This window comes from Mesocricetus auratus, unplaced genomic scaffold (assembly GCF_017639785.1).
Source record: "Mesocricetus auratus isolate SY011 unplaced genomic scaffold, BCM_Maur_2.0 Super-Scaffold_100015, whole genome shotgun sequence".
In the NCBI taxonomy this organism is placed as follows: domain Eukaryota; kingdom Metazoa; phylum Chordata; class Mammalia; order Rodentia; family Cricetidae; genus Mesocricetus; species Mesocricetus auratus.
Genome location: NW_024429198.1, coordinates 47,508,271 through 47,533,035, shown reverse-complemented (window position 1 = coordinate 47,533,035; position 24,765 = coordinate 47,508,271). Strand labels below are relative to the sequence as shown.

At 42.0% G+C, this 24,765-nt stretch overlaps 1 protein-coding gene across 1 annotated transcript in view; it reads left to right on the top strand.

Annotated features, from left to right (window-relative positions):
• The window catches only part of Cdh2 (cadherin 2), a 215,117-nt gene that overhangs the window by 173,454 nt on the left and 16,898 nt on the right, over nucleotides 1–24,765 (top strand). Inside the window, exons 10-14 of the mRNA XM_005065356.3 lie at nucleotides 952–1,205; nucleotides 2,937–3,079; nucleotides 5,568–5,801; nucleotides 6,103–6,336; nucleotides 8,208–8,347. Coding sequence (XP_005065413.1) covers nucleotides 952–1,205; nucleotides 2,937–3,079; nucleotides 5,568–5,801; nucleotides 6,103–6,336; nucleotides 8,208–8,347 — 1,005 coding nt within the window. The remainder of the gene's footprint in view (nucleotides 1–951; nucleotides 1,206–2,936; nucleotides 3,080–5,567; nucleotides 5,802–6,102; nucleotides 6,337–8,207; nucleotides 8,348–24,765) is intronic.

Below are 24,765 nucleotides of genomic sequence, written 5' to 3'. Positions count from 1 at the left end.
ATCCCTACAGCATTCTAGTGAGAGCAGGATGCAGTGAGACTCTCTCAGTTAACGTGTACATAAAGGGTTATTTGTGCTTTGCATTAATCATCTAGAGTGTTCTCATGTGGGAGTTTTAAAAACCTGCAAAATATTCAGCATCATTATAGAAGACAGCCAGATTTTCGGTTTGCTCAGTAAAGGGAAAAAAGGCATAAATCTACCTATAGAACACTTATTTTAAGATGACTGCGTGTATATGCACTTCACTCCACAGTCTATATTTTGATTTCTGAAGGATACTGCTTGCTTACATTGAAGGATTGATTGATTGTGTTGGGGGATAAGAAGGACAGTTCCAGTGCCAAGGCACATACATGTGTGAGGACCTCAGGATAATTTGTGAGCATCAGCTCTGTTTCCATCATGGTTTAATGGTATCAAAATCAGTATACTTACCTACTGAACCATCTTACCAGCCCTGAAAGACACTTAAAATGAAGAAGGTTTTAGCCTCATTTTTAAAAATTATGTGATATTTTTCAATTATATTATATTGGTTTTGGATTTTATTTTTAATTCATCACTGACTGGTAAAGGTTTTCCTGCATAAGAGGTGTCCTTTCCCCAGCCTTTGAGGGCATAAATCCTTGTGTTCTTACCTATGCTCAGATTATTTAGTAGCTTTTGTTTTCAGTGCTGATTTTTTTAAAACAATCAAGTTTCCACAACCATCTAAATAAATGAATCCATGCAGCAATCCCATCCATTTTTGAAGAAACATAAATCTCTCTTTTGGGATGTGTTTCAATGAGACATTCCTACATGCTTTCCAGAAGATGGGGAAGAGTGTTATGCTACACTGAAGGATAAAAGCTAATGTTTTGGAAACAGGACTCACAGACAGATGAATGGCAGAATGCAAATATTCTTACTTCTGCAAAAATATGGTTTCCATTTTTTCTTTTCCAGCCAATTGACTTTGAAACAAATAGGATGTTTGTCCTTACTGTTGCTGCAGAAAATCAAGTGCCATTAGCCAAGGGAATTCAGCACCCACCCCAGTCAACAGCAACTGTGTCAGTGACAGTTATTGATGTCAATGAAAACCCTTACTTTGCCCCAAATCCTAAAATCATTCGCCAAGAAGAAGGCCTCCATGCAGGCACCATGCTGACCACGTTCACAGCTCAGGACCCCGATCGATATATGCAACAGAGTATCAGGTATGAAACACCACTGTGGTATTGGGATTAGATTTCCTTCTGAGCCCTGTGTGCAAGGTAGCGAATTCTCCCTGTAACATCCATTACAGCCAAAAGAAATGATTAGAAGATAAGATGACTTTATTTCTTATTTCTTAATTTTGAATATAATGTTTACTTGCTCTTCAGGAATTTCATGCACATGTTCAGATCCACCCCTAGTCCCTCCCCTCCACCTCCTTCCAGTTTCTTCCATTATATTCCCTTCCCACATTCATGTGCTCTGTTTTGTGACCACTGAGTCAGGCTGGCTCTATCTGTATGTGCATGTGTATAGGCTCTTCTACTGGAACAAGCGAACCTTACCTGGGGCTGCATTCCTAAGAAAACTGATGATTTAGTTCTAACATTGCCATGTTTTACAGATAACATTTTCTTCCATTAAAAAATTATTCTACAGTAATAGGCTTCTTCAGTGTCTCAGCACCCATAGAAAGGTCGCATGTTGACATGTTTCCAAATTCATTTAAAACTCTTTGGTGTATCTTCTTGGCATATCCATGACTTTATTAGCCTAAAACTGAGACTATTCATGTGTTAGTAGAAGAAAAAAAACTTTCTACCTCTCTGAGTCTTTTTAATTAAAACTATTAAGTATTTAGCCTATGCTTTTATATCAAACATATCAAAAAACAACAAAGCAAGTAAACAGGGAATGCCCCCCTCCAGGAAATTATAAACTCTCGTATCTCCAAGTGTCCAGGAAAGTGACAACTCATGCCAGACCAGAATTGGACAGCAAATGATGTGCCCCATACCTGCACAATGAACCCATAATATATACTTGTAAAAACTTCCAGCAAAAATTTAAAATTTCCTCAGCAAAACCTAACTCATCCTGATGCAGGAGTAGGTGACTCAAAATGTGTACCCCATGCGAATATTCTCTGTAGCAGCTGAAGATAATTTTAAAATTAACTCCTACTTTATTTAACTGCTTTTGGAAAGGGTGATAACAGATATCTGCTTCGATTCCACAGTTCTCCATACATGGAAGCCAGAATAGTTAAATGGCTAATTAATATGTTCATTAAAATCCTGTAGATTTTACCTCTCAAAATATACCATACTGTCTCCGATCTGTGTTAGTTATCTGAGTTTAAAAACTTCGACCCACCTCACATTTAAAAAGGTGTTTAAACATGTGAACTGGCTAATACAGGTAAAAACCCATGAGACTCTTTGGAGAACTCGGATCTGAAGCTTGGTCCCATCTGGGAGACCCTGATAGGAATGGGATTTTGTGGAAGCTCTCTGGTGAAGCTTCATCTCCACCATGATAAGGTGGTGAGACATTTTAGGAGTGGTTTGGCACATGAAATTTAGCTTCTGATTCCCCCATGTTCTGCATGATAGGGCTCTGAGTCATATTGTCAGCACCTCGGTTATGTATTGAAGTAGGCAAGAGCAGAAATTGAGATCTGTTAAATCTGCCTCCGCTCACCCCAGGGAGACTGTGCACATGGTATTACCCCTAAACCCTTGCAGAGTTTCCTAGAGTAAGATGGAACATGGCCTTTACACTCCTCCCAAAATCACTGCCACAGAAATACTTCCCTGCTTTAAAATTCTATTTCTGGCCATTATCTACAGCCATACAGATTGATGAAGGTTTTGCCTTTTTGTGATATGTGCTCTATTTGTTAAGTTTCTTATAAAAAATACTTAAGTCATTGCACTTTGATTTTGTAGATACACAAAACTATCTGATCCTGCAAACTGGCTGAAAATAGACCCTGTGAATGGACAGATCACTACTATTGCTGTTTTGGATAGAGAATCGCCAAATGTAAAAAACAACATATATAATGCTACCTTCCTTGCTTCTGACAATGGTATGTAATTAAGTACATTTGTTGGATCGTCCTTGTGTGTTAAAGAGAGTAGAACCTCTTGTGCTTATGTAGAAATTGAAGTTTCTGCAGTGCTAAATTATATAGTGTGTGGTCCTGGCTGTCTTGGACCTCCATCTGTAGACCAGGCTGGGGCTTGAACTCACAGAGATCCACCTGCCTGTGCCTCCGAGTGCTGGGATTAGAGTAAGCCACCACCGCCTGATATGATCTTTATTCTTTTAAGGCTCCAAAGTTTTGGAGTTCTGACTTTTCTTCCCATTTCCCACCAGTTGTCTATAAAGGACTTTTCTGCCGTCTCTAAGAAATACTGTCGGCATACACGTAATGGCTGGCATTGTGATCAAGGCTCTCTGTGTTTGCTCTCCCATCCTGACACACTTGGATGTCCTATGAGCTGTAGGCGAAGTCTGTCATCACTCTTCCCAGAGTGTGCTATTTATTTATTTGTTCTCATTCTGTTTCTTTTAGTCACCCTTTCTCTAAGATTGTTTGCTGTCTTTTTCCTGTAATGTGCTGGGAAACTTGTTTTTGTCCATATATAGAAAGTGATTACGGGAAATTGATGAAGGGGTTGGTTTTAAAACATATTTTGACATCTTTTCCCATGTGGATCTCTGCCGAGTCACAGTCGATTAGTGGTAGTTTTGCTAGCTTCACATATGCCCAGCCTCCATCTTTTCTTTCTGTGGAGTTAATAATACTGTTTAGATCCTATTTCTTTTTTGTTGCTGTGAAATAAAGCTATAATGGTATTAATAGCTAATTTGTACTGTTTTGAGTTAGATATAATTGTCCAAATGAAGCTTTTAAAGCAGGACTTGGCACAAACTAATATTCACAGAAATATTTTTGTCATAGTGAATAGTTTCAAAATTGAATCCCAACCATATTTTTTAAGTAGTTTAGTGTTAAGTTATGGATGTGTTTGGTTAATAAAAGAAATATAAACTCCAAATTGGTGGTCAAGATGTTCAGTTTCACAGCATTATGGTGATGAGACCCAATGAATGAATGACTGTGAAAAAATGTGCTTCACAACAGACCAAGCAGTGTTTTGAATCCTTTCTAACACAGGAACTCTGTTCAGTTGTTTAGTGGTGGACGCCTGCAGGACCGGTCTCTGTCATAGGGGTGGTAATCACCAGGCAATGCCTGTGGAGGGCTCCCTGGACATATGCAAACACCGCTTTCCTCTCCACTGGACTTAAAGATTCATAAAGCGACATGATGCTTGTTGGGTTTGAGGCACAGCCGGCCTCCTCACTTACCAAGGTGTACAGCTTCTAGTTGGAAGAGTATTTGCGATGAGAGAAGTGAGCCGCTCAGCGCTGTGAAGCCACACGGGTGGACCTTACTGATCACAAGGCTGAAGAGACAACTTGGCTGGGCAAACTCATAGTCTCTGTGCCTTAGTTTCCTTATTATAAATGGCTTCACTGCCGCCTGCTTTGTAAAGTTGTTATGAGTTAGGCGAGTAATCTTAACGCAATAGTACGTGGAAGCATTACTCAAGCTGTCAATCAACTAGTGTTGATGATAGCATAAAAAGAGTAAAACACTGTTCCCACCAACGCTCCTGTCTTCCGATCCATTCCATTCTCTGTTCACTGCCGTGTCGGGACTGTGGCTATCGACACCTTCCTAGTTTTGTGACCTTCACCCATAGCGCTTAGCTTTCTGGGACTCAGTATGTGAAACTGTTTACAAGACACATACAAATACAAAGAATAGGTGTGTAAATGCACACACATAAATCTTCTTAGATATTATAAAACAGCAGAAGCCAGACTAAGGAATCACATATGCTGGGAGAGGTAACTTTACAGGGTCAGTGAGAACAGGTTTGTGGTCAGGCAGAACCGGTGTACACAGGTTTGTGTACTCTACAGCATGCTGTGAGCAGTTTGCAGAGACCGAGGTCTCTCACCACTTTAAACCTCCTGCAGTAGTAATATCATGCATGCATTAGCGTGTAAAGAGCAGTCTCAATCCTTTCTCGTGTGTGGTTGGCTGGGTATATGTTCCCAAGACATAGTCTTCTCTCAGCTGCCTATAAATAGTTGTGAAGATTACAGCTCTTTGAACTTTCGGAATTCTCCTCCAAGCATGTACATGTCCAGGTTCTCCACCAAGAGGCTGGGTCCATAATCTCAGGAGCCTCCTCCTCCTGCTTCTCTGGCATTCCACAGTGTTCTGGAGGAGTGAGTGGTCATGAGCCCAGAATAATGGACAGTTAGAGCAGGGAAGGCATGAGCTCCATGCTCAGCTCCCATAGCTGCACCCGCAGCTCAGAGCAATCCTAGCAGAGAAATAAGAGGTGAGCTTGTTCCAACCATTCAGCCGCAGTAATGACAGTGAGCATTTTCCCATAGGATTCAGTGATAGGGACAACGGGCTTCAAAAGCCTCAGAATTGAGCCTCAGCTGAGACACTATTGCCCTCAACTGTGACTTTTCTCTCTTTTTAGGAATTCCTCCTATGAGTGGAACGGGAACACTGCAAATCTATTTACTTGATATCAATGACAACGCCCCTCAGGTGTTGCCTCAAGAGGCTGAGACTTGTGAAACTCCAGAACCCAATTCAATTAACATCACAGCACTTGATTATGACATCGATCCAAATGCTGGGCCATTTGCTTTTGATCTTCCTTTGTCTCCAGTGACTATTAAAAGAAACTGGACCATCACCCGACTTAATGGTAAGAATGGGTTCATTATTTGAACAGATGTGTAGTTGAGTAGTTTGGAACCCTGGTATAGGAAATTTTACATACTTCATAATCTTCTCATTGAATATATTTTAAGAGCTACTTAAGGGTTTAGGTCAGATATTAAAAGACCTTGAAACACAAAACAACTTTTCACAATACAGCATAATTGTAAATTGTTTAATGGGTTACAGTTAGGAAATATGTTCTCAAAATTAGTGGATTTTTTCCCTTTAATCTTATTAGGTACTGACTGTCAAACTTGTTTTCTTTTTCTCTCTTTTCTGTGTAGGTGATTTCGCTCAACTCAATTTAAAGATAAAATTTTTGGAAGCTGGTATCTATGAAGTTCCCATCATTATCACAGATTCAGGGAATCCTCCCAAGTCCAATATTTCCATCCTGCGTGTGAAGGTTTGCCAGTGTGACTCCAATGGAGACTGTACAGACGTGGACAGGATTGTAGGCGCGGGGCTGGGCACTGGTGCCATCATCGCTATTCTGCTTTGTATCATCATCCTGCTAAGTGAGTGCTTTGTCCTGGGGGCTGTGATGCCATCTATTTCTAGGATACTCAGGAAGGGACCGCCTCAAAATAACTGAGCAAGTCTGTTGGGCTCCTGAGCACCATACCGTCAATCATAATGCCGGCAACCAAGGTCCCATTAGCCTATAAACAACAACAAGCATCATTCAGAGTGCTGATGTGTTTGCAGCAAGCTGCTGGGATTGTGTTCCCACGCCTTCTCAGTCTCTTTCTGGTACTGATTGCTGGAGGCCACAGGAAGTCCTTTCCACAGAGCAATGTTAGGCAGTCCTAGCTTGGAGAACTTACCTTGACTTGAGTATGAATTTATGGCGCATAAATGATGATTTAGGAAAATAGGTGTATTTCCTTCATTCACTTCCCTGCATATAAAGTGCAGTCAGCAACCTGCTCCAGTCATGCCAGGATCAAGGTATTTGTTTCTGAAGGGCTGCACAAAATAGTGAGATTGTACGCTACACACAGGGCATTTGATATTAGAAATGGTTACACAGCTCCATAAATTGTCTGTCTTTAACGTAAGTGTAGATTAAAGAATTTCTTCTTTTTAGGATACTTTGCAATCTTTGGTTCAGTGGAATGCAAGAAATTAACCACCGGAAAGTACTTTAGGAACCACTTCTAAAGCATTCAGGTTAAAAGAATAAATTGCCTGGGCTCAGTGTTTTATTGTATAATAGCAGCAGGACTCAGTTTATTGTGTGATCACGCTATGCACCAATCACTTTCTTGACAATGTTGGCCATTTCCTTTATGTTTTCTCCATTTACAAGTGTTCTGGTAATTTAGAATTCCATCCCTTTATTCTAAGCAATTACTATAGAAGCCTGGACATTTTTTACTTCCTGTGTGGAGACTGCTTTGGCTATAATTTGAAACCTGCATGCTATACTAATAATCCACTTGCTAGATTTAGCCCTGAACAATGGCAAATGAGATCATGTATCTGGCTTTAAAGGAAGGATATTTACTTTTATGGCCAATAATAAAAATGTGCTCAAATAGGAGTCATTAAATCTTTTTGTTTCAGAGTGAAAACTGATATCCTCATATTTTAGACAGAATTTATTCCTAGATCTGTGTTAAGGGGGGCAGTTCACTCTAAACCATGCCAGCCTTATCAAGACAGACTTAGGGATGATAGATTCAACCATGACAAAGTGACACTAGCATTTTGAAGGAAAATGAATTGGCACTGATTTCAACATCAACTTGGGAGAATTTATGGTTTCAGACCTGGCATTGAGTGTGAAAGACGAAAGCCTAATATTATTTCAGTGCTCAAACCAATCCCCATGCCTTCATAGCTGCAGTGAGGCGGGGATGAAAATGCAGAATAGCATGACAGAGAAACACCAGCCCCTGCGAGTCAAAAAAAAAAAAAAAACCAGAATCCAATTACACACCCAACTCTCATTTCCTGCCCTAGCCATCTAAACAAACACTTGTTCCCAGGAGAAGTACCTTTCTCTGGGAATTTGGGAGTATAATGATGAATGACCAATGTCAAGTTAACTCCCTGCTGCCTTGTGTCTTTGGAGTTTATGAGGCATTCTATTAGGGTATTGATCCTCTAACTAGCCAAGATGAAGACAGAAACCATATAGTCCCTTCAGTAGATCATGCCTACAGGACAGAGTTTACCCAGTGTGTTCATGAGACACTGGGGACTAGAGTCCAGTCTGTGCTCTGTCAAAGGACTGCTCTTAGTGGCCAGAGGAAGGCCCATGATCAGTACTGGAGAGAACTATGTGTCATGGTCCTTCAGTCATTAATGTAGAAGATTGAAGTTCTGTATATCTGGCTTTCAGAATGACAGCAGTGTGTACACTTACTCTCTTCCTATCTAGTCCTTGTTCTCATGTTTGTGGTATGGATGAAACGCCGGGATAAAGAGCGCCAGGCCAAGCAGCTTTTAATTGACCCAGAAGATGATGTAAGAGATAATATTTTGAAATATGATGAAGAAGGTGGAGGAGAAGAAGACCAGGTAAGCAGCGTTTTTAAATCTTCGGTATTTTTTTAAAAATCAGTATCAATTAGTTGGTGTATTCTAACCATAAATCCACACATTTCTTGACTTTTTACAAAAAGTACCATTATTTTATGTGAACATTGAATATCATTGACTCAGGAAGCATACAACCTGAACCCAATTCCACTTAAATTTGTATTGTTTACTCTGTTGATTTTCTTGTCCCAGAGGATATTTAAAACATAAGTGAAACTAATTTCTATATTGGGCTCTAGGGTTGGTATAAAAAGCATTGCTGATCTATTTTGTAAATAGTTCCCAGGCAAATTTAATATTCCAGGAATGACTTAAATCCCTGGTGACATAAAAAGGGACAGCGCCAGCAAATATTTGCCTTTGAGAGTCTTAACATTATTGAGAAAAACTTGCATCTAGAGACCACATCTACTTCTTTTATTTATCTATAGTATCTGTCTTGGTGCCTGGCTTATAGTGGTTGCTCGATGGATGGAAAAATTCTCTTCTTGCTATTAAATAATGTTTGCTTCTGTGTGCATGTACCCACAGAGCTGTATATACCTCACCAAGAGTGAGAACGAGTAAGTAATACATGAAAACCATGGGTCCTACTTTTCTCAAAATCAACCTTCCAAACATTGCAAGAGCAATTTAGGAGTTCCATACTGCATGCTAGGCGTTAGGCCACACACACTACATATTTCTCAAATCTATAGCTGGAAATTCTACTGAGAACAACTCCAGTTTGGATGACTGAAAAATGAGCTTCAGTTGGATGTTAGGTAGCTGTGTAAGTAGGTCACAGAGGCAGAATTTGAACTGAGGTCTGTCTGGCGTCACAGCCTATATCAGCCATCCATACATGTCTTTCATCTTGAAATGATTGGCAATGTAAGGATTTCCTGAAAAACCACAACAGGCATTTCATCAATACCTTTGTTATTATAATTACACCATTTCTACTTTCTGAAACAAATGTCTGAGATATTCATCTGAAACGACCTGGTACTCTTGGGATTCTTATCATCAATAAATTGTTTTCTACCTTGAGTGCATTTGGTGGTGAACTAACCTGTGTAAGAACAATTTTGCTTTCCAGGACCTGAGTTGAATCTATCACTTCTCAGAACTTCTTAAGAACTGATGCATGCACTAGGGATAGACCCTGGTCCCACTGCCAGTGACCTCATAAACTGCCCACTTCACCCACTGTCACCGGCATTCACGGGGTCTAGTTCAGTCCTATGTAGGTTCCGTTGTCAGTCCAGGGTCAGTGAGCTCCCACTAGCTCAGATCAGCTGTTTCTGTGGATTTTCCCGTCATGGTCTTGGATCCCTTTGTTTATATATTCTCCCTTTCTTGGACTGGACTCTAAGAGCTTGGCCTAGAGGTTATTGTGGATCTCTGCATCTACCTCCATCAGGTTGAGGGTTTGACCATTAGAGTAGGCCTCAATCTGGTTATAGGGGAAAGCCCTGTCTCTACTATTACTTAGCCTTTTAACTGGGGTCACCCTTGTGTATCCATGGGGATATCCCTGGTGCCAGGCTTCTCGATAATCCCATAATGGTTCCCTCTATCAAAACATTTCTTTCCTTGACATCCCTCTCTGTCCTTACCACAACTTGACCTTGCTCATGTTTTCCTCCCCACTTCCCCCTCCCCTTCCACTCTCCCTGCTCCCTCCCACACTGCCAGTTTACTCAGGAGATCTTGCCTAGTTCCCCTTCCTTGGCATATCCATGTGTGTCTCTCTTAGGGTCCTCTTTGTTACCTAGCTTTTCTGGGGATGTGGACTGTAGTCTGGTTATCCTTTGCTTCATGTCTAATATCCACTTCTATGTGAGCACATACCGTATTTGTCTTTCTGGGTTTGGGTTATCTCACTCAGGATGGTTTTTTCTAGTTCTGTCCATCCATTTCCTATGGACAGATACCTTGCGCAACCCAGTTTCAAGAGGGAGTGCATTGGTCAGGCCTCAGCGTGGTGATGGGACAGACTTCATTGACTCCCCATGGGAGACCACACCCTCTCTGAAGAGTGGATGGGGGTTGGGGTGAGAGGAAGGTGGGGGCAGTGGGTTGAGGAGAGGAAGGGAGAACTGGAATTGATATGTAAAATAAAAAATAAGAGAAAATGAAATTTAAAAAAATGAAAATCCACAAACTAGAAAAAAAGAAAAAAAAGAACTAGTACATTCCTTTTGTTTAGCAGAGCACATTCTTACCTGGTCTGCATCTTTGACTTTCCTCTTGCACATTTGTGAAGTCGTGGGAATTGCTCTAAGCCAGGAACTGCGGGTTCTGTTTGCGATTTACAAAGTCTGAACTCTCATTTAAGAAAGAGGCATGTTTCAAATGTCTTGAAAACTTGACTCAAGTCTGCAAAGCTGTTTTGAATACTGACTAATTAAAGAAGCTCTGTAAATATACCCCAGGGTTTCTCACTTATACAAATATATTTAGGTTAGAAAAATCCACGTGACTTAATTCTTAATTAATTTATCTTTTCACTTACTGATCACATCCTCTCACAGCCCTCATTCTTTAATAGGCTTCCCATGGCAAGACTTACCATTCTCTCTCTCTCTTTCTCTCCCCCCCCTCTTTTTCTCTCACACACTCTCTCTCTCATGTGTGTGTGTGTGATGCATGCATGCATGTATGCATGCATGTGAGTGCAAGGTGTTTGTACCCTTATGCACACAGGAAAGAGGCCAGAGAGGAGGATGTGGAGTTGATATCTAACTCTGCAGTTCTCTGCCATTCTGATTTGAGACGGGGTCTCACATTGAACCAGACACCTAGTTTCAGATAGACTGCCCCGTCAGTGAGCTTCCAGGCTTGTCCAGTCTCTGGCCCCCATGCTGAAGTTATATGCCTGGCTTTTTCCCAAGTGCCAGAGATTTGAACTCAGTGCTCACACTTGCATGGCAAGTGCTCTTGCCAACCAGCCATCTCGCCAGACCCAGACACTGTTTATCACTTTGGAAGTGTAACCCTAAAACCACCTCAGCAAAGCTTCAGTAGAAAGATAACAGTAACCGAACATAGTTTCATAAAACTGGAGGAGCAGGGCAGGATCTCAGCATTGTCCTGGGGTTGCTACCTTTGCCTTGTAAGAGCTTCATAACAATCATCCTGTCCTTTTCATACCTCCACCCATGCTTTGCCAGTTGTTAAAACGTCTTCCTTGCTCCCAGATCAACAGTGCCGCACACCTTGTCTGATGAATCCCCCATGTGTATTTTAAGTGAAGGCCCAGGGAAGGAGTTGGTGGTCGGAGCAAGCCCCATCAGCTTGCAGATAGATCCTCTCATGGCCATTGCTGTCTTCCTCAAAGGTCAGGTGTTCTGTCCTTTTAATGGCTGTTTCTTTTTAGCATCCTCTTACTTGGGGAGTAGGGAGGTAAAAGCAGCTATGGGAGGTCTTCTGGTTAAAAAAAATTGACTTGCCTTTTTTTGCTGTCATGGAACTAGGCTTCACTAATCTGACTTATTCTTGACATAGGACAAGACTATCACTCTCAACACTGTGTAGCATGTCAAGCAAAGGAGGCTCCCTGCAGATTTAGAGTGTACCTGCCCCCCTTTCTGATTCCACCAAGCCAGATGATGACACACACAAAAAGGACAACAAAAACCAGCAGATGATTTTTATTTCTGTCATGATGCATTAGGTACTTTCATTACATGCATTGGATTCAACATGCATTAGATACTTTCTTTCATCACATGCATTAGATACAACATGCAATCGATACTTTCTGTGTGTATCATCTGCTACTCATTCTTACACCTGTAAGCTCTACCCATGTAGTGTAGAAGTGATTCATTTTTGCCGTTGATTTCAGTGTTCAGTTGTAAGAAACATCACATTTTATAAATCCATACTGCTGGACTTGAAAATGTAAATGTTTCCAGTTTTATTTATTCATTTATTTAGACACAGGGTCTCACTAAATAGTACTGGCTGGTCCAGAATTTTCTATGTAGACCAAGCTAGCTTGAAATTCACAGTTCTGAGTGCTGTGATTAAAGGTATGCGCCATCATACCTGGCCTCCAGTTGAGTATTATAAGTAATACCTTCAGTAAGCATTCCCATGCATGTCTTAGATATGAGGCATTAATCTAATTATCCCTTATCAATAAAAATCAGGAGTCAGAGGGAGTAAAAGCCTGAAAGATCAGAGAAGCAGGGAAGCAGCCACAGCAACTTTCTGTCTCTATGACTCCTCAGTCCACAAGGGCAGAGCTACTCTCTCCACCCTGCCTTATATTTCCTGTCACCTCTCTGTCTCTAGTCCTCCAAACATCTATGATTAACTGTGGTCAACTAGTGGCTGGCCCTGCCCTCTGACTCCAAGCACACTTTATTTGTCAGAACATGATCAAAATATCACACAACATAGGCGTGTGTTTGCTGTGTGAGTGTGTGTGTGTGTGTGTGTGGCTTGAGCCCAGACCACTCATTTTCCAGAAGTAGCTATGCATCTTAAACCTCACATTCCCACAATAGGTAGAAGAGTTGCTCAGCATCCGTAATCTCATTGGCTCTTTGACTCCTCTAGTCTTAAACTTCAGCTCCTCTGATGCAGTGGGACTCATATCTTTGCTGGCTTTCCGACTAGTTGTATCTTCTTTCTCAAAGCTTTAATTCAACTAGCCTTTCTTCTTTCAATGGTGTTGTCTTTTTCTTGTTGATCTGATAGAACCATGGATGTGATAGGCATAGCTCTTTGTCAGATAAATCATTGCAGATCTCATCTCATTCTGTAGCCTGCTCTTCAGATTCTCCTAATGATATCTTATGATGAGCAGAATTTTAGTTTTAATGGCAGCCCGTCTGTCATTGCTCCTGTCTTGTGAAGCTTTTGTATTCTGTTTAGAAAACCTTACTTGTCACCGTAATGAACCCTACAGCTACAAACACAACTTGGTATACCTTTATAGGCGCCCTCTCATTTGCCTGTCATAATCATTTGAGGTACTTATGATTTTGTCAGTCACACTTATGATCTGTCTGTGCTTGATTTTCTGCTGGGTAGAAGATGTAGATGTTTTCACCCTCTGTTAACTTAAATAAAAGGTAATCATGGCTCATAGCCTGTAATTATGTATGTGTAGTTTTGTGGTTCAGTGCCCCACAATTTTTACACTACTTATTCTGTCTGTCTTTGTTCCGTTACCACATTTCTTAAATTACTGTTGCTTCCTAATGTCTTGGTATCTGATTAAAATAAATACAATTATCTTTCAAAACATTGATTATATGCATTTATTAGGGGCAAGAGAGTCATGGGCATGCCATGGCCTCCATGTCCTGTGACGGTCTTAGGACAACATGCAGACAACTCTGTGGGACTCTGCGATCAAACTCAGGTAATCAGGTTTGGTGGCAATCAACTTTACACAGGGAGCCATCTTGCTAGCCATCATTCAAAAATATGGTTGATGGATTCTGTGACTCTTTGTCCCTAAGAAAAACAGAAGTACTTAATGACCTTCCTATGACCGTGGATTTAATGGGAATCCTCACTTTTCCATCCTTCCGTTCAAAACTGTACTCCACTCATAAGAAGTTTTGAAATAAAGCATTTTCTCTTTTCTGTGACTCTCCCGGGGTCCTTGTTGGGGAGTCTTCTTGTTAGAGAGTAGAATGAGCAATGGAGTAGGAGTCATGATCTTTATTAGTTGCTTGAAGATAGAAGTTGGCAAAGACAGACCTCAGAAATGGAGCTGGGGCCTTGATGAGTCTGAGACAAGTGTTAGCTGGTTTTGTTTGTTTTTTATAACACAATAATGGCATTTTGAGGAACATGTGTGCTGCTAGAGGTGTGAGTGGGAAATGTGCCTCCACAAGTGAACACAGCTTGTCTCAGACACGCAGTCTCTGTGTTAGCTTAGCAAAATGACCACATTTTCCTCTCCACCTTTAGAGGTCTGCAAGGTCCTTTTCCACTAGAGGGTGGAAGCCAAGAGACAACAGGCTGGCTTCTACAGGGTAGGTATGTCTCAAATTTAGCCTGTGGCCACATTACCCAGGCTGTATCTCTTCTGTCCAAAACAAAGAAGCCTTCTTCCTGACAGCTAGCTGATTAGGAAGAAATCAAAGCAAAGTTAGCCCTTCACAAGGGCAGGTCTTATCTCCCCAGATTACCATCTTTATCTGTTGAAATTCCCTGCCAGGGCTACTGATTTCTTTAACAAATAAAAGAGGCCTAAGAGATGAAAGGGGGACAAGGAACTCTGTGCCTTTTTCCTTATCTGAGAAATAAGGGAGCTTGTAGACATTCCGTCCCAGCGTGGATGATCATGGTCAAGGCCAGAGTGGGCCATATTTGAAACTATTTGCAAGAGGCCTTCTCTTGTGTTTTGGCAGGCCTGTTATCTCTTTGCCTGGGGCTGTTGGCTTGTGGACAGACCCTTTTAGTGTACTGTCCGGTCTCTTTTCCTAGGGTGAGATTCCTTCTTTATCTGGCTCATTGCTATCACCAGCCAGGCTTTGCTGGATATCAAGGCTTGTTTAATTACCCTCATTAGTAAATGTCCTTCGGTGCCCTTTTTGGCTAGCCAGGCTAGTTACAGATCCTGTATCACTTTCAATGATCTCTGTGTCCAGTTCTTCTGTGTCAGCATCTCTAATAAAATCAGGAAGAATGTACAGTATGGGGCATTTCTCACTTCCCTTGAGTCCTTCCCCTTTGAACTCCCCAGGTAGAAAGCAGATGCTTGCTCCTCCTTAAGGCGTAGACTCTTTTCTGATAATTCCTCCACTCAAGCCAACGTTTACTGAGTGTGGTTTATGTTTACAGTGTCCTTGATGCTCTCTTCAAAGCACCCTTACCCACACCACTTTATCAAGTAGCTCCATTCTTTACCATAGTGAAAGCTGTCATGTGTCTACCAATATAGTGTTTAAGCTGCTCGTATGGTAGGTGTTAGACATGAACCTGGGAGGTTTGTATGTTCTCATTGGTGTCTCAGAACAGTGAGGCAGAGTAAAAACATTCAGACTTGGAAAGCAGTGAAGTGGGGTTAAATGTCCATCTGAGGACGAAGAAGATGAAGTGTTTGCATACCTGGTGATGTCCTCCACAGAGCTCATATTCATCCAGGTCACTGACACATTGCCCTACATCATGTTGTGGACTTTTAACAATGGGGTGTCCTATCCTTGCCCTTCTCACTCGGGGCCACAGTTGCTGCTGTTGCTCTTAGTCTGGGAGAAGAGGTGGAATTTGCTAATGAGCACTGGTCAGCAGAATCCACCAGACCATAAAGGGTAGCCCCAGTGAGCATGGCAGAGTTAGCTAACACAGGTCAGTGCGGGCTGTGGCAGAGGCCCCGATAAGAACTGAGGGCTCCACATTGGTCTCTTGACTACTGGGTTTTTGGTTCTCTTTGCTCACTGTATTCCAGGTCTGTCTTAAGCTTTCACCAGCTGCTCTGTTCCTTCTGTGTCTGTGTGGTACACGATGAGCAGCAGTACTGCTTGGGCTGGGCACACATTGAGTTTCACTTTCCATGACTGAGAACTCTGTGTGAGTTCCTAGATTTTAGGGGCAGCTGGGGCACTAGCTAGGTTTTCTATTGCTCTTGGTGTCCATAGATGGGTTGTTTTTGTTTGTTGAATGTGATATTGAGAATTTTTTTCAGTGCAGTTTTATTATATTTGCTTCCAATCTTCCCCCAGAGCTTCCCAGATCTACCCCCTTCCTCCGTATTAATCCCACTGTTCAAGAATAAGACCATTACCAGAATTTAAAGCCAAATTTGAAGCAAGCTTTATTCAAATAGTGGCCAGGAGGATGGACTCTGGCCAGGTCCATCTCTGGTTCCTAGAAAATGGCCACTAGCCACGTCCTATAGGGGCTTAAAAAGGCAAACCCATAATTCACTGCATTTTCCATCTTATCCAGTTAGGGGCAAGCATACATCCTGATGAATTTCCTGCCTGTGTACCTGCTGCCCACATGTCATCAAGTGCATCTGGTGCAGATGGGTCAAACTAACTTGTTTAGGGGATGAAAAACGTGTGGCTTGCTATCTCCCATAAACAGTAGCCTCAGCATTTCAGGAACTATCTGTCCTTGGGCAAGGACCTTACAGGTTAGAGGCATTTTTGTTTCATGGATCTCTTAGGCACAGTAATTAAAACATAAAATATAACTTTGACTCTCACACTGTCCCCTCCCAACTCTATGCCCTCCAGAGTTTCATTCGTTTGGTTTTTTTTAATTACCTAATTGGTATGGTGGAAGCTTCATCCCAGCACCTGACATCCATACACCCAAAGAATCTGGGATGTTATTATGGAGGTTCCATCCAAGCCCTGCCCTGTATCTCCTTCCAAACCCTGCAGCATCTCAGAAAGCCCGCCAAATAATGAACCCCTCCCGCAGAGATGCTCAAGACCACTCCCACAGGGTGTTTAAACTGCCCCATAGAAAATAAACTCGTGGTTCTACAGTTTCTCTTTCCTGTCTCCTCTCTGGGGGCTGGAAGGCTATCTGGGAGCTTTTTCTAATTCGGTTTGATTTGGTCTGATTTGGATTGTTGCATTAGCAGAGAGGCTTATCGGGTGCAGAAACTTTTCACTAATGAGTGGGTCAACCTATCAGGGACCACATCCTTGAATAAAAATGACTCAGCCCTCCCCAAGAACCCTTTGAGAGTCCATCACCCCCATGGTCCCTCCATGTCCAGATGATGCTGTTTTGCTCTGTTCTTTCTGACTTGTGGCTGTTAACAATTTTTCCACCTTCTCTGCAGTGGTTCCCAGGGTAGGAGTGTGTGTGTGTGTGTGTGTGTGTGTGTGTGTGTGTGTGTGTGTGTGTGTGTTGATAGAGACATGCTGTTTGTGGCTAAACACAGTGAGATTGTTCTCAGAAAGCATATGATGGTTTGAGAAACGCATCTGAAAGGTGGAATCTTTACCAAGTAAAGCATCAATGTATGCCCTGCGCTCATGGCTGTGTTTGACTGAGTTTAAAGAATTCCATATCGTGGAGGAGGCAATCCCATGAAGTTCTTGTTTCCTTATCCTTGTGAAAATGGGGGCAACCTAGAAATGTCCACACTTTAACAGGAACCATCACTGGAAACCAGATGCTTTTCTCTAAGCACGATGAGCATGTTCTAGGAAGTCTTCCCTTTTCTGCTTTGTACTGGAGTAACCTTATTGCTTGATATCATTAGCCTGTACTTTGTGGATGGTTGTTTCTGCAGAACCTAATTACATTATATGTGAATTGCTGGGCTTTGGAGGAGCAAAAACAGATTCCTATGAGAAGGCCCTAGTATGTTCTGAATGCATAGGATGACTTTCTATGCTGCTGATTTTAGAAGAAAGAAAGCCCAACAATATATTTCCACTGATTTATTGCCGAAAATAAGTTTGCTTCTGTCACACATGGTGACCTCACCAACTAGGGAATCCTCCATAAAATGCATTTCTTGCTTCTTTAGCAGAATCGAGTGTCAGTCAGGCTGTGAGCATTCGAAGAGGGTTAGGGAAGCGTGTCTCACTCCTGAGGGACCCAGTGTGCTCACAGTACCACCATTTTCTACATCTCCTTCCAGCACTAGCCTAACCAGTTGTATTTGTAGTCACCGATGGCATCTATAATGAAGGATGATTTGTATGGATTAAAGGTATAGACCTACAAGTGGCAACTCATCACTTACGCTCCCAAATCCCTGGGAAGATTACCTGAGCCACATACCTGGGAAGAATAATAAATGGGCTTAGAGTAATCTGGTGGCTTTTGCCAAAGCAGGTTAGGTATTTATGTGTGGAAAATCTTTGACGTGTTCTGTCTGGAGTTTGCACACATCTGGCCTATCAGATAGGATGTGGGGCTATTCATCCCTGGACACAGAAGAGACAAAACAGGTACTGTAGCTCATGCAGATGAGATGAGCATCGTATGCCAAGTGTACTAGGAACCTGGAGGCCAGATCTTCTTACGGGAGAAAACATTGGTCCTCTCCATCAGACTAGAATTCTCCGCGTGTGATCCAATCTTGTTAAGAATCTCAAATATATGCAGGTAGTTAGGATGAACTTCCTTTAGTAGCTCATGTCTCAAGAACCAAAGCGATCCAGCTGCTGAGTCAGCACTGGAGTAGCTTCCCAGCGTCTTGACAACAGCAAAAGTGCATCGAGGAGAGTTCATGGTCATGACCTGGGATCTGACTTTTAGAAACGAACATTTTAATGGTTGATCCTATGATGACTTTTAACTTGATGTCATCTATAATTATCATAGAAACAGATTTACAAATTTCTGGCATATCCATAATGTTGTTTCTAGATTGGGTTGAGGATAGTAGGCCCACCACCTCATGGGTTCAGGGGGTCTCAAACTGAATGAAAAGAAGCAGGTGAGCTGGGTACCCGCATTCTTTGCTATCTGATTCCTGACCGTGGATGCAGTGTGAACAGTTGTGTAGTGTAGCTGCTCCCATGGTGGACTATACTCTCAAACTCTGAGCTAAACGTTTCTTTTTGTTGCTTTTGTTAGAGATTTTGTCCTATTAACTGGGGAAATGGCAAATACCATAGCCTAATCTCTCCTGTCACCCCTCCACGGTATTGCATGCTGAACTGCAGGATTGCTGACAGCCAGTGCTTTTGCAGCTCCCCTGCAATGTACTTCTTGGAGTGCTATGTAACCAACCTGTCTAACTTTACCCCTCACAAAGCACCTCGTGGTCCTTCATCTTGGAAATCCAGGCTGAGTCAACTGTGTGCTTCCCTGCCAGCTTCCCGGTCTTCCTCTATGCAGAACTTGTGTGCCTGACCCTAACAATGAAGCTATGCTCTGTAAGAGCACAGACATCTCAGAGCTATTGTTTATCTCCCTCATCTAGGATATTTGGCATTTGGCAGCACACACAGAATGTCAACTCAGGGGTTTCACTGGGCCTCCTTCCTTAGCTGCTAACCAATAACCTCTCTTCCTCAGTACCAATAAGACCTGTTGAACACAACTAATAACTTTCCTTTCCTCATGAGATCCTGACATATGGTTTTATAAATGCTAGCCATTACTGCATATCTCTTCTGTGTCAGTCACTGGGTGTCGCTGGCTGGCCCGTGAAGTAGGCAGTGCAGCATCCTCCAGTTTCAGACCTGGGCCTATGACCCTTGCTCCTATTCACTGTTCTGGAGCTCAGACACACTAATGTTTTTGTGAGTATGCCTGTGCATGATCAGCAAACCTAACGACTCAGCTGTGACATACTAGGTATCAACCTATAGTTAGTCTTTAGAGCTGGCCAAGGGTAAAGCCCAATTAAATGTTTAAGTATGACTTACAAAATCAAGAACATACACAAAGTTAAAAACCGGGGACTCAATATGGCCAACCAAAGTACTAAAAACGCAAAGTCTGAATATACTGTTTGGACAAGAACTAAAATCTGGAATCCAGGCATGTTGCCTGGACAGAAGAATGGGGCACAGATACAAGAAAACCCCTTGAAACCCATCCAGGCCCTTTATCTGCTTGTGCCAGGGGTTCTCTGTGGGCAAGCAGGCCTAACCATATGATTGAAATAGAATATTATTTAACCATGGCGTATTTGGTCCCTTGAAATCATTATTTTACAAACTCTTTCTGCTTCATAAGCAAACTAGCAGATGGCAGGATCTGGACCTGACTGTGAGGACCACTTTCTGCATCTTTATTGTTGGCTAAGCTCCTTCCTAACAAGACTCCAAGGCATCCATCCGTGGATACCCACCTGCAAATGCTAGCGCGTGTTAGTTCTTTTAAGAGCAAAACTGAATTCGCAGGAGGAGAATTTCCTCAGAGATGGGATCAGCACATTGTTAGTCCCTTTTCCAGGCTGTTCTCACACTGATGGCCAGGTACCCAGTTCTGTGCTAGGGAAGTATGGGATATGTCAGGTCAGTGCCCATCCATCTACTTCTGCTCACTGACTGTCTTTAATGTACATGTAATTTGCATGCTTCTTCCCTTTCTGTTCCTGTCATTTCATGTGAATGAACACAACATTTTATGTAATTAGTTTTAATAATCTTTTTTTGTGAGCATAAGTGTACTATTTTAGATTTAGGAGGAAGGAAATGTGTCAATATCTCAGTAATAGAAAATAATAATTTGAATGCCAGCCAAGTGTCAGCACTGGTCTGAAAAGAAAGACGGAAAGGAAGGGAGAGTGGAGGAGGTGGGAAAATAGACTGATACCGTGCGATACTAAAATGCTCTAGACCAGTGTGTGGTGGGCATCCGGCTCCACTCTCTGCCTGTCTGATGCATAAAGACTTCTTGGAGCACAGCCAAGAGTGAAACCCCTCTGGTTCCGTCTTGTACCCACTATATGGCAACAGAGCGGAGGTGTTATAGAAGATTGTGTGCCCAGCCATCCTGAAATACTTACTGTCTGGCCTTTTATGGCTATTTCAATGTTCAATGACTAATAAAACCTACTGTAGACTTTTGGTCAATTTCTCTCTGTCTCTGTCTCTCTGTCTCTCTGTCTCTCTGTCTCTCTGTCTCTCTGTCTCTCTGTCTCTCTGTCTCTCTCTCTCTCTCTCTCTCTCTCTCTCTCTCTCTCCGAATTTGAATTCTGAGTATTAACTTCTGGCCAGGAATTATATGCTTGTCATCTACGCTAGCCACATATTTAAACTGTAATGGAGCCAACATCTAAGCAAAAGCACCTGACTTCAGAATTCAGGGTTATAAATTCGAATATTAGTGTTCCTTCATTGAAATGCCTTTATGTGTAAATTCATCTTGAAACAGAACAGTCTATCTAAGATCATGCATAGAAGGGAGGGAGGGATTTCAAGTCTGTCTCACCATATCCTCATCCAGATACATCCTTCTTTAACTGTTTTTATGTTTCTCCAAGATCCAAGAGTAGGTTACTTTGACCTTTATCTGAGTGGTGACATTTTTTTGTAAGAAGTTATAGGTTTGGGTGAAAATATGAAAGAGAAGACAATTTTAGTGCCAACACTTACCTCTCAAAACAGACAAGACTTAGAGGGTAAGACATGATTTTTGTCTATAGGCCTATGATCAAATTTCATCGGAAGAGAGGGTAATTCTGTGCATTTTTAAACAATTCATTTTTCAAAGTTCAGAAGTATCTTAATAAAAAACATTAGACTATATGAGGGTCATGTAGCAAGCATAGCAGTCGAGCACTTGAGAGGTGTAGTAAAAAGATCATGAGTTCAAAGCCAGTGTCTTATGCAAGTTAAATTAAGACCAGTGAGGGACTTCCTGAGACCCAATCTCAAATATGCATGCATACATTCATTCATAATACATACATGCTCTATGAAGTCAATAATCACACTTGTGATTCAAGAGCAAGTGTTTATTGATTGAGTCCAGTTGAAATAAGTTGTACATTTGCTTCACTTTCCCCCAAAAATATGACAACTTTACTATTGGACACAGTTTTTGACAAAATTTCACCAAAGCCAGTTTCTGCAACAAAACCATGATTGGTGCTTTAAAGAATGAAGCATCAGCTCGCTTATAATTCTGGAAGCACAGCATCTCACAAGCTGCCAGCATAGTGTATGCAGCAAGCCAAGGAAAGGGAGGGAGTGGTGAATGCATTCCCTTAAAGCAGGTCCTTAGCTCCTCCCTTATGAGAAATGCCAAACTGGCTCCCCAGTGAGACTGGAGTGAACATGACAAGGAGATTGTCTTTTAAATATGCCAAGTGACTTCATCTCTAGGAGGTTTACAGTTCAGCTCAGAAAAGCTTTAGCAAACCTTTCATGTGGGGAGACCCAATAACCAATGGGCTCTCCTTAGCTGGTGGCACAGTTGTGGCCTCTGTGGATGGTCACCACCCTCACTGCTTGCTGGGGAAGGTCAGCTGTTGTGTCATACACAGGACGATTGCACAGGAGTCAGACATTGCATGGGGTTACATTAGCACCTTGTGCCTGTTTTGGTTATTTTAATAATGGGTGCTGCAGGCAGTGCACGGATGCACATTTATTCCCTCTCCCTTCCTTTTCCACATTGCTCTGAAGACTTCTTTTCAGTTTGGGGATTTCAGTTTTTCCCTTTGACGGTTGTTTTATCTCTCACAGTCACTTGGTCCTGAAACAAACTGTTCCATTTGACTGTCATCCTGAAGGCACCTTGTCTATCTGCCCCACCATCCTAAAGTCACTATGTCTGTCTGGTCACCCTGAATCTAGTTTGTCTGTCTGTCCTGCCGTCCTGAAGCCACTTTGCTTCAGTTAAAAAAAAAAAGACATGTTTTCTCTGGTAACAGCCCTGGCCTCATTTGGGACAAAATTCTTCACTGACCAAATGGCCTGCTCATTGGTTGTGGACTTAAAAATTTCCGACTTCTCTATATCCAGCCACTTGTGAGGCCTAAGGGCTTTATTTGTGTATAAGGGATGGGATATGTGCATGAATGTTCATATGTGCAGGGCATGTACATGTATGTTGCAATGTGTCTTCCCAGATCAGTCTCCATGAATTTTGAGATGAAGATGCTCGGTAAATCAAGAATTCACTCATTCAGCTATACTCACTGGCCAATAAGTCTTAGGCATCCTCCTGTCTCCACCTCCCAGCATCACTTTGCCCAACATTTTGTGCAGTTCTGCGGAGCAAAACTCAGGCTCTCTTGCTTGCATGACAACACTTTACCTACTGCCTCAGAGCCTTACTCTTAGTGCTTCCCCTACCTAAGGGTCTTATTCTTACAATTAATCAGATTGAGCCAGCGGTGGTGGCGCACGCCTTTAATCCCAGCACTCGGGAGGCAGAGGCAGGTGGATCCCTGTGAGTTTGAGGCCAGCCTGGTCTACAGAGCGAGTTCCAGGACAGCCTCCAAAACAATACAGAGCAACCCTGTCTCAAAAAACCAAAAAAACAATTAGTGAGATTGGCCTGTGACGTTGGTCAAACATGATCCTTGCTAAGCTTCAGTAATCAATGAAATCCGAGCAAAAACACCACTCACAAGTTTCTGTTTGGTTATGTGAGATGCCATATGGGGACAATCTAATGTGATTTTTTTCACAGACCACAGGATGAAGGGTGACCTCCTTCTTTTATCTTCTTAGAGCTAAAAACAGCACTTGGCAGTCAGTTGATGCTCCCTGAGTCTCTGTGGAATATGCCAGATGAATGTTTCCATCACTCCCCCAAAGAGGCTGAAATTCTATACTTTCTTTTGGGATTTACTTCCCTAAAATATTTGCGTGAAAGCCTAGAATTTTATATATTCTGATGTTGTGCTTTGTTTTATTTCATTTTATTAGCACAACCAAATGCCCTAAGGTAGATTTGTGCTATTATCATATGAATCAACTATAAATTATTACAAGTCAGTGGAATTTTAACAACAAAAGCCAGAACCAGAGCATCAGCTCTTATTAACCTCCCACTAGGACTCCCAAAATTAAATCATCCTTAAAGCATTCTAAGTCTTAAGAAAGAAAGGAAAAAATGGTTTAGTTCTTTACTGCAAGTATTAGTGGTGTGCATGCCCTGGCTCCACGCCTACTTTTAATAATTCCTGCCAGTTAACACACATCCCAAAGATGAGTTGAAACACAATTTTGTTTGATTTCCATTTGAAAAAAAGTTCTTTGAGAAGTTCACAGTGTAAAAGTTGATGATCATAAGACAAATGACAGAGCCATTCAGCCTCCAGAGTTTGGGGATCTAAGTAAGGACCTCTTGTTGTTTTACACTCTTCATGGCTAAAACCATGAACCCCAAAGACCTGCAAAGAATTTAGGCTCTCTGTAACTCTCCTTTTAATTCTTGTCCTACATGTTGTAATTTTTGTGTTTAAGGAAACATGATGGGATTGTAAAGATGTATAATTTAGGGAATTCATATAGAGTGAGCTTTTATCAAAATGTCTAAATTGAACCCTCAGGGCAGGACTTTTGGCATATAACGCCAGAATGACATCAATAGCAAAACCTGTCCCTTAACCCCGAGACCCTGCCTTATGCTCCCTGCCACCCGATGCTTATAGTGTGCTTTCGCCATAGACCAGAGGACGCCATCACAAAGAAATTCTTAAGTCTCGACCCCTTTAACCCAGCTTCTAGCTTGCTGTAAATCAATGACTTTCTGATTCTTTTTGATCTCATTATAACTGAGCAACTTACCAGGTTTCTATCATCCTGGAGAGATAAATCACCCTGGCACTGTTCCCTGTGAAGGGACTGGGGTCCTGTCTCTCCTTCCCCGTTGTGAATTACTGCCAAGGACTGTAATGTGATCCAAGTCACATCTCTTGAATCAGCTGTTCTTTTGATAGCTGGCCTGAACATCATCCTTGCAATTATATTCAACACTTGCTTCCAACCAAGACTTTCTATAGGCCTGGCCAAAAGGACCCTTTGTGTGTGTGTGTGTGTGTGTGTGTG